This window comes from Pangasianodon hypophthalmus, chromosome 17 (assembly GCF_027358585.1).
Source record: "Pangasianodon hypophthalmus isolate fPanHyp1 chromosome 17, fPanHyp1.pri, whole genome shotgun sequence".
NCBI classification, from domain to species: Eukaryota; Metazoa; Chordata; class Actinopteri; order Siluriformes; family Pangasiidae; genus Pangasianodon; species Pangasianodon hypophthalmus.
Window position 1 is genome coordinate 5,873,567 of NC_069726.1, and position 14,425 is coordinate 5,887,991.

The 14,425-nt window shown below is 40.3% G+C and overlaps 1 protein-coding gene across 1 annotated transcript; it reads left to right on the forward strand.

Moving 5' to 3' along the window:
* The first annotated feature begins 1,685 nt into the window (after nucleotides 1-1,685).
* Nucleotides 1,686-14,201, forward strand: aebp1a (AE binding protein 1a). The gene is made up of 19 exons (XM_026943960.3): nucleotides 1,686-2,268; nucleotides 4,025-4,345; nucleotides 5,478-5,564; nucleotides 5,656-5,742; nucleotides 5,991-6,050; nucleotides 6,194-6,253; nucleotides 6,527-6,607; nucleotides 7,244-7,353; nucleotides 8,567-8,706; nucleotides 8,988-9,072; nucleotides 9,216-9,360; nucleotides 9,455-9,534; nucleotides 9,702-9,825; nucleotides 10,358-10,554; nucleotides 10,664-10,837; nucleotides 12,252-12,615; nucleotides 12,745-12,884; nucleotides 12,980-13,079; nucleotides 13,310-14,201. Exons 1-19 carry the CDS (start codon nucleotides 2,004-2,006, stop codon nucleotides 13,894-13,896), a joined length of 3,207 nt encoding a protein of 1,068 aa, XP_026799761.3. The 5' UTR covers nucleotides 1,686-2,003; the 3' UTR covers nucleotides 13,897-14,201.
* The last annotated feature ends 224 nt before the right edge of the window (nucleotides 14,202-14,425 follow it).

Consider the following 14,425-nt stretch of genomic DNA (forward strand, 5'->3'; position numbering starts at 1 on the left):
GTCTTGAATTACATCATGGATTTGGCCAACTGAATTCTCACAATATAAAAATACTGCCACACGCCAACTGCATTCTCTGATGGAAACCATTATGTTTAAAGGAGCATGAAGGATTAATAATGTCTTTAAAACTTGGACCTGTATGTCTAAAGAACCTGGTTGGATCCTAACATCCCATCTGCTCTAAATGTGATTTGCATGTCACATGATGTTTTAAAGCAGCTGTTTACTGGGAACTGGATGACCGTTCGCTCTACTTAATCAGACCAGATGAGCATCTCAAGTGTCTGGAATGATTCAACTAGAGTGTAATGTCCTGTTGTGCAGTGACTGCTGTAGTATATACAGTATGTAGTACGTTGCACTCTCAGTCTATAGTATACTCACACCCAGGGCTGGCTGGTAGAAAGGGGCTAGAAGGGCTAAGCACTCCCTTTCCTTCAAGTTACATAAAAGTAATGGCTTAAAGTGGATTATATATTATTTTTGTGAAACCAAGCCAAACAACACCACCACCAACAACGGTCATGAGTAAACATACACAGAATGGTATGAAGTCGATGCTGGGGCTGATTTCTTTCTAGCCAAGGCTATAGATTCATGCAGCTTATCATTTACAGTCACATCAAATGATTACACTTCATGAAATGCCCCCTAGAATTCATATGCACGGGGCTAATTTAGTTAAGTCTGCTTCACTGATACATCCATAATACGTCATGAGCAGTGATTGAGAAGGTGCATGTGAACTAAAAATATTGGGTATAATAAATAAGCACGAGTTGGATAACTTTCTCGATCATTGATTTTTCAAAATGCCTTTGGAGGAAAAAAACTATAAGTAAAAAGATTTAGAAAACAATGTCTAATTAAAGTACAAAGTACACAAAGAGACGAACAGCAGGTCTCTACATTCGTGTGGTTTGAAAGAAAGAGCTAGTGGCAAATGCAGCTTCTCAGTTTACCATGCTTACTTTTCAGAAGAGACATAGCATGATTGTGTTCTTTTGTTTATGCATACTAGGTTTTTGCCTACAATGACACCCTGTGGCTCAACCCCAAGTTACTGAGAAGTAGTAGAATTTTTTTTTTACCTCTCCAACCTCCTTCAACCCCCTACCCACCCCATTCAATACCTTGACCAGCCATCACTGCGTTCGGCTCACCTGAAACATTACAAATGTCCACTTTCTAGTTTGGGTTTGCCAGACTGATTAGAAATATATACTGGTTAATGCAGTTATTTGCACTCTGTTGCAAATAAATGGGCCTTTTTGTATCTGTAGTGTTGTGTGGGAATTTTAACTGCATGCGGTTTTCTGTGAGCAGAAAGAGTCCTTGGAGTTTAAGACACTATAGTCAGTGGGGGTGGATGGTGGAAAAAAAAGATCCAGCATGGAAACAACTGACTAATTCTTACTTAATACCAATGAACAAACAAGTTATTATTTGCCAATACACTAGAGATGGCCTAGCTCAGAGAAAGTGTATGCATCATTTGGGTTGAAACAGCAGATGGAGAACTTTAATCTGCGTCTTATTAAATCTGTTTAATACAAGAGGTTCGAAATCATTTGTCTTTACTCTGAAGACTTTTTTTTTTTTTTTTTTTTTTTGCAGCCACATTCCCTCCCCCTTCCTCAAGCCCTCCTCCCAGTACCCTCCTCAGACTGCAATCCTTTTTTCCTCAAGACTTCCCACACTCACTCAGAGGGGGCTGTCGAAGGAATTCAGCTGGAGGAATAGTTCAGTACGAGAAAGCAAGCACGACAGGGCTCCAACTCTACATCTGATTTCACTGTCGGTCTCGCTGATTCTTCCTCTGGTTCGGATTAGTGTGTTGTCTTAAAATTTGGAGGCCCATTTTCAAACACCATCCTGCTTGTTTACGGAAAACCAACACATTCCTTGCATAAAACGTTTTCCAATTTGGTGCCTTGGCACATTCTTCTGGATCTCCACCATCCTTTATGCTCCATTCCACTGCACAAGGAGAATCTTGAATGAAAATGCAGAGGTCGAAGGTTACGCTCTGTCTCACCTTGTTCGCACTCTGCTGGACTTTATCATGCCTTGACAACGTGGAAGCAGATGGCATCATCAGGGCTGGGAAGACCACCAAAGGTCTCAGAAGACAATCGGCTGCTGCTGATCAGCAGAGAAAAGACTTACAGTCAGAAGACGCTCAGTTGGACGAGCCCAGTGCAGATGTGGAGGGTAAAAATGACAAACCGAGCAGTAAAAAGTCACCTGAAGAGGTCCTAGCAGGTAAATAAGATCAGCATCAGACTATTCAGTGTTAAAACATGTGCATACGTTTAAGCTTGTAGGAGGAGGTCCTTGTCAAACATTTAACTTCACTGTGTTTTGTCACGTTGACAGATTTGGCACACGTTTTCTTCCTTTTATGCAAGGTAGTCAGCAAACTAAAACCATTCAGACTACTGACACAATATATATTTCCCAGAAACACACTGCTGTGATGGTAGTGAATGGAAAAGAGATTACAGTTAGGCAGTAGTGAAGGAGTAGATGGTAATCACAGATGGCAGCATGGCCAAGTCAAACATGGAGGTAATTCTCCCCATCCAAGCACGCCTCCTTTACTCTATTTTGCTAATAAAAGTAAAAATGCAGTTTTTTTTAGCTGCAGAGGCAGGAAGAGAAACAGGTCTAACGTTTGGTTTGGATTAAAGTTCTCAAGTGCGAATCTTTTAGGCTAAGAAGGACTGAAAAATGAAGAACAGTCTTAGAAAAAAATGCAAAAGTATAAACCTACATAGGGAATCGGGTTTGATGAGTAGACTAAAGAAAGGGGAAAATGCTTACTCGATTATGTGCAGACAAGCATGAGATTTATGTCTGTGGTCTGGATTCAGTTTGAATCCATATTTTATTTCATTTGCTGCTACCATTGTCTGACAGCTGTTTCATTCTATCTGAATGGCAAAACATCAACCACTTAATTAGGAACACCGGTAACCTGGCCAGCAGACGCTGGACAGTCGAAGACTGGAAAAATGTTTGCTGAGTCTGTGCCCACTGTAGCCTCAGATTCCTGTACTTGGCTGACAGGAGTGGAACTCAATGTGGTCTTCTGCTGTTGTAGCCTCAAGGTTCAAAGTGTTTTGCATTCTGAGGTTACTTTTCATTTCACCTTGGTTGTAAAGACTGGTCATTTGAGTTACAGTAGCCTTCCTGTCTGCTTGAACCAGCCTAGCCATTCTCTTCTTAAAGCTCTCGTTAACTAGAAACTAAAACTGCCACTCACTGGATGTTTTTTTGTACCATTGTGTGTAAGCTCTAGAGACTGTTTCACCGTGCGTGAAAATCCCAGGAGATCAGTACTGTCTGTAATACTCAAACCAGCCCATCTATCAGGAACAACCATGCCAAGATCAAAGTCACAGAGATCAGACTTTCCCTCCATTCTGATGTTTGATGTGAACATTAACTGAAGCTCTTGACCTGTATCTGCATGATTTTATGCATTGCTCTTCTGCCACATGATTGGCTGATTAAATAATTGTGTGAATGAGCAGGTGTATAGGTTTTCCGAAAGTGGCTTGCAAGTGTATATGCAGTCAAGACATGTTTGGTTGTTTCTTTAGTTCTGCACTGGAACTACAAGGATAATGTAGCTAATAAGTAAAGGAAGATTATAGCTACTCATTTACCATCACGAACACTGCATCAAACCACACAGGGATAACATACTATAGCTGCAGTCCAAGGTTTGAAGGCATAATTGTAAGTCATTCGTGTGACAATATAATTCCAGTTTGACCTATATGGCTAAACTGTTACTTTAAGATGATGAAATTTTTACATGGAATGCCATTTACTTCTCTTACTTTGTAGGTTGGATGTCAAGAAAAATATAGGTTTTGTATAATTTGTATAGTTTTCCACAGATAGTGAATTGAAAAGAGGCTTTAGAGAATTTCTATGCAATTTATGTTCTGCTTCTATTCTTTTTTTCTGATGATGCATTATTTCTTATTTTCCCTTTCTTCTGCACAAGATAAGGCAAAGAAAGCAGCAGAGAAGGAGGCCAAAGCAAAGAAACCAAAAGCCCCCAAGCCCACCAAGGCACCCAGGCCTCCAAAACCAACAAAGAAGCCTAAACCAACCAAAAAACCCAAACCACCAAAGCCAACCAAAAAACCCAAACCACCAAAACCAACCAAGAAACCCAAACCCCCAAAACCTACCAAGAAGCCCAAGGTAGCGAAGGCCACCCCAAAGTATGAAGAAAATGAGAAAGCCAGCTCTCCGTCCAAGAAACCAACCCTGGAGAAGGAGGAGGAGGAGAAAATTCATGTCGAACTTGGATTGGATAAACGTACGTATTTGCCAGAATGCATGATATCATTCTGTTTACATGTCTTGTCATTTTCACACTTCCTAAACACTTCCTAAAATTATATTATTATAATATAGTCATAATATAGTCATGTTTAAAAGGTAGGGCTATTTTTTATATTCTCTGAAGTATATTTTATAACCAGTGTTGGCCGGTGGTGATATTAGATGAGAAAAGCCAAATATCTATCAATGGTTTGACAGTGAAACTATTAGGGTTGAGAAAAGCATTATATCACAAGACCTCATCAATAATAAGAATGATGTGGCACAAACTATTTCACACACCCTCACATAAGGCAGATTTGTGCATTTGTGATTTCTAGTCTGTAAAGCTCTACTGGCTTCATGCTTTGTTTCCTCTGAATACCAAACAGCGTAAATGGAAAAGTTCTAGCCCTTTCATTCAAACCAAACACCACTAAATGAATGGTTCTGTCACCTGTTTTTTTTTTTTTTTGTGTGTAATTTGTACTTTGATTGGTCAGTGTATGCTTAGTCTGTCTGGGGGCGAAAAAGGATGATAGAGTAAATAATCCACCTTGTTCATGTTCATTACACCCACGACTGTACTTCACGCCTTCTCAATCATTACTGATGATGTTTTACAGATGTGTCGGGAAAACAGCAGCCCAAATGGAGATCAAATTTAGCAGGCATTTCAGTCTGAAACGACTGTCACTGATAGGCTGCATGACTCTACACTCTGGGCTAAAAAGAAATCAGTTCCAGCCTCACTTCTTCATACCATTCCGTGTATTTTTGTCGATGTTGCACATGGTTCCACAAAAGTCCAAAATGTTGCACCATGAGACAGCAAATAATCTGATATGGATGCCAAAAATCTTATACTGATGTCTTTTTGTTTCTTCTACCCATTGATTTCAGACCTTACTACATTCTTACACATGCCTGCATTTTAAACATTCGCTTGAAATATTTTGTTGTATTGTGAAATTGATGGAAATTCAAATGTTCAGCGAAAGACATACATGCAAATAAGTAAGCTCATCTAATGCCTTGGCACATATTGTTCATGTCAAGATGCTCCTGACGTGATATTTTACAACTAATGGATATTCTTTTGTCTTTTTCTCCCTTTTCTCTCACAGATTCTCCCCCCAAGAAAGAAGATCCAATGATAACTTCTATTACTGAAATCCTGAAAAAGCATGATTCTGATTACTGGGATGCCAGATGTACGTTTTGTGTGTGCGTGTGTGTATGTGTGTGTATAAACCAGTATTAAGTAAATGAGGACCGCTGAAAGTTCTTTTATTTTCCTGATAGATGAAGTTACAGAGCCTGATCTCCTGCCTAAAGTCAAGGAGTCCATCCCCATCACTGAGGATCCCAGCATATATTTCCCCATTCCAGGTAGTCTAAAGATAATTTTGCTAAATGTCATGGTGTAGGCTGAGATACCTCATGTAGGAAAACCCACAAACCCTCCAAAAAAGCTTGAGACATGATTACAATGTACAGTAATTAAATGTACAGTTGCATACTGCAATTAGAAAATTATGTGATCAGACAATTAGCATCAAAACAGAATGATCTTATGAGCTCTATGTAATTTTTGTCATTGCGGTTTTGTGTGTGTGCGTGTGTGTGTGTGTGTGTAGAAGAGACCACAGCCACACCATTTGTAACCCCCTGGTATGAAGAATACGATTATTCTGACTGTACGTTTACACCATTTACTTCACTTCTTGTTGTGTGATTAAATGATTTAAATTTAAATATTGAAAGCATCTTTGTATGTAATATGTTTGGTTCAGTCTTGCTTTCTCTCTGTCTCTCTCTTTCTCTCTTTCTCTGTAATCAGTGGCAGCAAAGAAGCTGGAGGAGGACATGGAGAAAAAGCGGAAAGAGAAGGAGGAAAAGGGTCTAAATATTCTTACATATCTCTTTTGCAATAACATTTCAGACCTCATTTGGCTTCTTGGTGGTCTGTGTGTTGTGAAGTAAGAAATGTGCAATAGAGTGCAATAGTTTTAATAACTTGGCTCCCTGTGATTAGTGGTGTTTTTGTTACTTAACACCGCAAGTATGTATTTAAGCTCTGACTTTAACTTCTGCCTGTTTGTTTTTGTTTTATTTGAATATATGCACATTTAATGCTTATATTAAATATTAAACTCCAATTTTCCCAAAACAGCTGAAAAACTCAGGAAAAAATGGGAGGAGGAGGAGGAGGAAGAGAGAAGAAAGCAAACTCCTGTTTATGTCAAACCAAAAAGTAAGTCTTTCCAAAACACACGGATTATATAATAATCTGCAGACCAAACAGTGCCACTAATAAATCAAGAACGCATATGATGCAGAATTTATATGTCTACAAATACACTAGTCACATATGCTTTTAGTTTTAAATGGTTTTAGTTGCAGTACTTGTGCAAACTGCTATAAATGTCAGTTCTTAGCTGCACTTCCCCTGTAGTCTGTTTCATGTCCAGCTGGAGTGAGGCCTGCAGTCTTTGAGTGAGTCCCAGTGTTGGATGTTTAAAGAACGAGCCAGCGTTTCTGTTGGCTCACACTCCATCCTGTTCTTAGTTCAAATGAGCTTCTCCTCCCAAAAGGCCTCTCTCATTTTGGGGTGGAATCAGTTAGTCAGAGCAATCACTCACTCTCATCCTGCACAAACAGTAACAGGGCTTTTATGACCATGAGCATAAGTATGCCTTAGATGTTTAGTTGGGGTTAGTCAAGGCTGGACTTGTGTTACTCATTCAAGTGCAGGCACACGCCTGAAAATGCATGACAATGCTTAAAGTAACAACCATGCACATTTTTCATTCCGGTAGAGAGTTGTTTGATCAGCTAGAGATTATGTAGTAAATAAAATTTCATAAACAAGAGTGTTGTCTCATTGCAGATTGTCCTCCAATGGGCATGGAGTCGCATCGCGTGGAGGACGACCAAATCTTGTCCTCTTCGACGTCCCATCATGGATTTGCAGCCCAGAGAGGCCGTCTGAATATGCAGGTGCTGATACCAATCCTCTGTGCTCTGAAAAAGTATTGGCCCTCTTTCTCGTTCTTACCTTGATCTTTGCATATTTCTCACATATTTCTTTAGACAAACTATAAGATGTGGGCAAATACCACAGTGATCTTGAATTCTCCAATCAGATTGGTCTGAAGGTGTTGATTAATTTTCTATAACAGCAGCTCAGACTGTAGTTCCAACCAGAAGCCAAATCGCTGGTTTATAATAATGCGCTCGTTCTAAATCAATATAATTTGTATAGTAACAGCTCATACAAAGGACCTTGTATGGCAGACACTTTTTAAAAAACGTGCGTATAACATGTAATTGTTGGTACGGTAAAGTTTCCTGTAAGGAACCTGTAAGGAAACTTTGGAAGGAGACTTCAGTCTCCAGTATATGCGCTTTGTAACAGTCAGAGAAAAACTGAAGGATGGAAGACGTTGCTTTTGTGGTTTCTTGGTAGCAAACTGCATTGTCTGTATTGTGATCTTCAAGGTAATGTGAGAGAACAACTGTTTAGAGCTGCTATAAAAGAAGGGCTAACAAGAACTAACTTTTAGCTATAAATCAATGAAAAATATGATGTGCCATTCTTTCATAAATAAAACAGTTGCAATCATTGGCGATTTCCTGTGTTAGAACAGGAATAAAACACTCTGCTGTTATAGGCGGTGATAGCATCACTAATCCACTGTTGATTAATTTCCTAAAACAACATGCTGCATCATGTTTTATTCCTTATGTTTATATTCCCTGGGTTCTTTTAGAGTTAATAACTACTTGTTCTGAAGTGACACCTATTTAAATAATAAATCAGGTTCATTTTGAATAGATTTTGTTCAATCAGATTGACAAAATCAGACTCTAATTAACTTTTAATTATGCTGATTAAATTAGGGTCCTTTTTCATGGTGTTGGATAATAAAAAATCAGTAAAATGTTAGAAGTTCCATTATCTTATAGTAGATATCAAAAACCATGGGGGAACAACATACAAATTTGCCTTTATAGAGGAAATCAGTAAGGGGCCAATACTTTTCCTGACACTATAATTATAATTTGACTGTACTGATGAGCGGTCATCATTCAGGTTTTAATAAAAATGCACCTATTTAACTCTATATTACACTTGTGCCAATAATGATGCTTATGTCAGATGTTTAGCAGGATTAAAATAAAGCTTGATCTGTTTGATCTGCTTTTCCAGGCCTCAGATGATGAGGAAGATGTTTACGGAGGGGCCTGGTGTGCGGACACTGAGGAGAAGGAACACTGGTTTCAGCTGGACGCCCGGCGAGAGGTGGAGTACACCGGGGTCATCACTCAGGGCAGGAGCTCCGAAACACAGTAAGGAACATAAACACTGATCTTTAAAGTCTTTAAATATTTGTAGTCATTAGGTCCATTTTGAATGTTAAGCCAAATAGACTTGTGTTAGAATATCTGAGCCATTTTGGCAATCATCAAAATCCTGCTAGTAGAACTGATGTGTATTAAAACATAAGTATGGATCGTCATGACGACACTGGCTCAAATATCTACATCTCAAGGTTGTTAGTTAAGGAACTACAGGATGATACAGTGAGAATTAAGCCAGGTTTCTAACCAGATGAAATGTGTCTTTGCAGTGATGACTTTGTTTCATCGTATTTTGTGGCCTTCAGTAATGACACTCGTGAATGGACGGTGCTGCACGATGGCTATGCTGAATGGGTGATCGGATTTCTTCTTATTTTTTTTTTTAACCTCAAGTGATTGACACTGCACATTATGTAATAATTAAACAATGCCTTGTGTTTCATGGGAATGATACTAAAGCTAGGCTTTATTCAGTCATTATGAATTTGACCCTCTAGCTCTTCTATGGCAATGTTGACAAAGACACTCCGGTGAAGACAGAGTTCTCCCAGCCTGTGGTTGCACGATATATCCGAATCTTACCCCAGAGCTGGAACGGCAGTCTGTGCATGAGGCTGGAGGCGCTTGCCTGCCCCCTGCCTAGTAAGCACTTAGCATTTACAACTAGGGTGAAAATCAGTTCTTCATTTATCCTGCTTTTAAGAACCATGCCCATAAACAAGCTTGTTTTGAACAGATAGTTACCCGACAGAGAATGATGTCACACCCACCGATGACTTGGATTACAGGCATCACAACTACAAGGAGATGAGGCAGGTGAGCCCAACGTGCACCATTTTCATAATGCAAAGTACCGGTGTGTTAAAGTTAAAGGGCAGTCATCCTGTTTGGACATGTGCATTGCTCTGCTTTGCGTCTTGTTGATCTTTGCTTCTTCACTTGTTGGCAATCCATCTTCCCATTGTTCTCTTGTTTTTATGCAGATGATGAAAGTGATAAACGAAGAGTGCCCTAACATCACCAGAATCTACAACATTGGCAAGAGCTCTCAAGGGCTGAAGATGTATGCAATGGAGATCTCAGACAACCCAGGAGAGCATGAGACAGGTCCAATCCATTCTGTCTATAGATAGTTGGGTGACAAATTAAATGAAAAAAACAAAGAAAGAACGTGTCTTAGTAAGGCATTAGGCTACTATGAGGCACCATAACAGCTTCAGTACCCCTTAGGCATAGATTCTACAAGTCTCTGGACGTGAGCTCTGTCTAACACAAAATCTCCCATAGATATTCATTTGGGGTGAGATCTAATGATTGTGAAGGCCATGGCATATGATTTCCATCATTTTGAACTCATAAAACCATTCAGTGAGCCCTCATGCCCTGTAGATGGGGGTGGAGTCATCTTGTTAGAGACCACTCCCATAAAATGTTTCATCGTAGAATAAAGGTGATCAGTCAGAAGACCTGATTTGCAGTGACTCTTCTATTAATTTCCTTTAATTCGTCACCTTTCTGTAGCTCCTTTCATATATAATTATGCTGTATGTGCTAAAGAGAGAGAGACACACACACAATGACCCATTAAAATATATTTTAAAGTATGGTAAATGCTTGGCTCTTCCATTCTATATTTCAGGTGAGCCAGAATTCCGCTACACTGCAGGTCTGCATGGGAATGAAGTTCTAGGCAGAGAGCTCCTACTACTGCTCATGCAGTTCCTCTGCAAGGAGTACAACGACGGCAACCCTCGAGTGCGACGCCTGGTGGACGGAGTGCGCATCCATTTAGTGCCCTCTCTCAATCCAGATGCATACGAGCTGGCTTATGAAATGGTATGGCAGGTTCCCACTTTATTAACCCATACTACCATTGGTAACATCCTCTATAATAATACATTTATTGTATAATACATTTGTTTCCATAATCGTTGTTTTGCATTAGGGCTCAGAAATGGGAAACTGGGCATTGGGACACTGGACTCAGGAAGGTTATGACATTTTCCAGAACTTTCCTGACCTTAACAGCATCTTGTGGGGTGCAGAAGACAGGGGCTGGGTTCCCCGCATTGTGCCAAACCACCACATCCCCATACCTGAGAACTTCTTGAATGGCTCGGTAAGCCCAAACAAAGCCGACTATATATTGAAGTTTCTTCCTGGGCTTTATTTCTGGTTTGACAGTATACTGGTACAATGATTTACTCACTATGATAATATGGATATATGAATTATGTATTATGGAATTATTGTATTCATGTGATAATTATCATTAAGCTACACTACTGCTGTATATCTGATAAATAGATTTAAAAACAGTGCAACCTTAAATGTCACAATGAGGCTGATTAAATATTCTAGGATTTTCCCTAACCAAATAATTTAATACTTGCATTGCATTCACAGTGATTTAATACAGATACCATTCTCCTGACTCCATTATTTTTATTAGTTAAAGAACAACACATCATACTTTTATATCAGTGCATTGTGTAACGACTGTGATCATTTAGTCACTTAGTTTTAGCAGCTATAAGCAGTCGTTCCCTCACCAGCCTCTCTTTTTTCTCTCTCTTGAAGACAAAAAAAAGCGTGTCATGTTACTGAGAAACCGGAAAGCATAAAGTTTTCTATCCTGAAGACTTTCTCATTGGGGAAAAACTTGCTGACACTGGAGACTCCTTCCATAAATGTTAAATAAACGTCTCCTTACAGAAAACGTCACCATATATGGAATGTTACGATACAAGTCCCTGTGAATTAGCTGTTACTATAGAAACGATTACATCTTAGAACGAGTGCATTCATATGAACTCATATATAATAGAAAATAAATCCACACCTTTTGGCCAATCAGGTTTGAGAATTCAACAGTACTGTGGTATAATGTGGTATAATAATATACTTGTGAGGCATATTAGTGAACACTGCTACAAATCTTGAGAAATTTGAGAAGATTTTGGATCCTATCAAGCAGGTACCATTACATCATATGGCCAAAAGTTTGTGAACACCTGACCATCACACGTATATGTCCTTGCTGAACATCCCATTCCAGATTTATTCCCCCTTTGCTGTTATTATAATCTTCACTCTTCTGGGAAGGCTTTCCACTAGATTTTGGAGCGTGGCTGTGGGGACTTGTGTTCATTCAGCTACAAGAGCATTAGTGAGATCAGGCACTGATGTTGGGTGAGGAGGTCTGGGGTAAAGATGGAGTTCCAGTTCATCCCAAAGGTGTTCAGTGGGGTTGAGGTCAGGGAACTGTGCAGGCCACTCGAGCTCTTCCACTCCAACCTTCTCAAACCTTGTCTTCATGGTGTTCACTTTGTGCACAGGGGCATTGTCATACTGGAACAGGTTTCAGCCTCTTAGTTCCAGTGAAGGGAAATTGTAATGCTACAGCATACAAAAACATTCTAGGCAACTCTGTGCTTCCAAATTTGTGGCAACAGTTTGGAGAAGACGTGCATATGGATGTGATGGTCAGGTGTCCGTAAACTTTTGGCCATATAGTGTATCTCTGTTTGCAGGTGGCTGCTGAGACAAAAGCCATCATCTCCTGGATGCAGCGAACACCCTTCGTTCTGGGAGCAAACCTGCAGGGTGGTGAGAATATTGTGACATACCCATTTGACATGCAACGGCCGCCCCGGGCGACCGGCACGGGTGGGCGGCCAAACTACAACATGAATGAAGAGACGTGGGCCCGGATACAGAGGCAAAACGAAGGTGCACTGCGTGAGACACCGGACGAGAGCATGTTCCGCTGGCTGGCCATGACCTACGCTCATAGCCACCTCACTATGACGGAGCAGCACAGCTCGTGTCAAACTCATGATGTCACAGGTGGCCAGGGCATCATTAATCGTGCTAGCTGGAAACCTGTTGTAGGCAGTGAGTAAGAAATAATATCCTGTGCTCATCACTTAGACATAAGACTTAAGGTGTCCCACTAGTGTAAAGTATGGGTGCTAAAAGTATTAATTGCACCAGATTTTACATTTTTAATCTGTATTCCTATAGGCTTGAATGATTTCAGTTACCTTCACACGAACTGCTTTGAGATATCCATCTTCCTGGGATGCGACAAGTTTCCGCATGAAAGCGAGCTGCCTTTGGAGTGGGAGAACAACCGAGAAGCCTTGCTTGCTTTCATGGAGCAGGTAAAAACTTTTTAACTTTTAAGTGTCACTGTTAAAAGCCTTGAGGGTAAATACGAGCTGGCTACAATGATGTCATCATACCTGTCATCAACTAGGTGAACCGTGGCATCAAAGGTGTGGTAAAGGACACTGATGGGAATGTAATCGCAAATGCTACAATATCAGTGGAGGGCATCAGGCATGACGTCAAAACAGGTAACACCTGATATATATAAATGGAGGTCTGTATTCTGATCAGAGTATACAAGTAGTTCCTGATCTCAGTCCTGGGGTACCGCTGCCTAGCACATTTTAGGTTCACTACACTAAGGAAATTTTAGCACAGAAAACTAAAATGTGCAGGCAGGATGGGGATGCTGTAGGTCCAGGAATGGAAATCCTATATTTTTGTCTTTAACTTAACTCTCGTCTTTTCCCCCATCAAGCTGCTACAGGTGATTACTGGCGTCTTCTAAATCCAGGCGAGTATCGTGTAACTGCAAGAGCTGATGGTTATTCATCTCAGACTCGCTTGTGCATGGTAGGCTACGAGGCAGGCGCGTCACGGTGCAGCTTCACGTTAACCAAGTCCAACTGGGCCAGGATTAGAGAGATCATGGCCCAGAGGGGGAATAAACCAGTTCGGGTTGTCACCAGGACGCAGACTGGAAGCACAAGCAATGCTGGTCCAAATAAAATGAACCGGCGTGTTGGGGGAGGAAGGGAGCGACTGAACCGTCTGTGTCAGCTGCGTCGGCTGCATCGGCCCAGGCTATGCATAAGGAGAGGCAACTCCACTGCAGTGCACACCACCACCACAACAACCACAATAACCACCACAACGACCACCACCACCACCACTACTCCACTTCCCACCACCAACAAAGAGCTGATAACAGAGACCACTGACTCTTGGTTCGACTCATGGTTTGTGATAGACAACACAGACGTACCAGATCCCGTCGAGCTTGAGCTCCCAGAGACAGAACCAACACAAGAGTATACCTTTCAGTACAGAATAGATGACTATTGAGCACAGACATGATAATAGACACCACCTTGGCAGTACTGCAGCTGATTAGCTTTTATTCTCTACTAATATGGACATTCACTCTGTGGAACAGAGTGCGTAAAAAATTCTGGATATTGTTCTAATGAGATTTAACAAAACCTTTAGAAATCTAAGTCCACCTTGCGTTCAGCTTACAAAAGTGCACTCTTTTTTTTTTCTTTTTTTTTTTGTATTTTCACATGTTTTATAATAAAAATGCCTGGATTACATTATGGTCTGCAGTTCTTGTTCAATAAATAAATAAATAAAAGAGAAGATTATCATCATGCATACTGAGCCGTTTAAATAATCTGGAACAGTTGTTCTTATAATGGGGGTTCATGAAGCATGGTCAGGGGGTTCTTTTTTTTTTAAGTTGTGGAAATCATATAATAATAATAACCATATATTCGTAATTAAGTTCATATCGATATAAGCCTATTTGACTGGTCATTGGAATTGAATGGGTTTAATAAAACCTTAATAACTCAAAAATAAATAGGCAGATAAA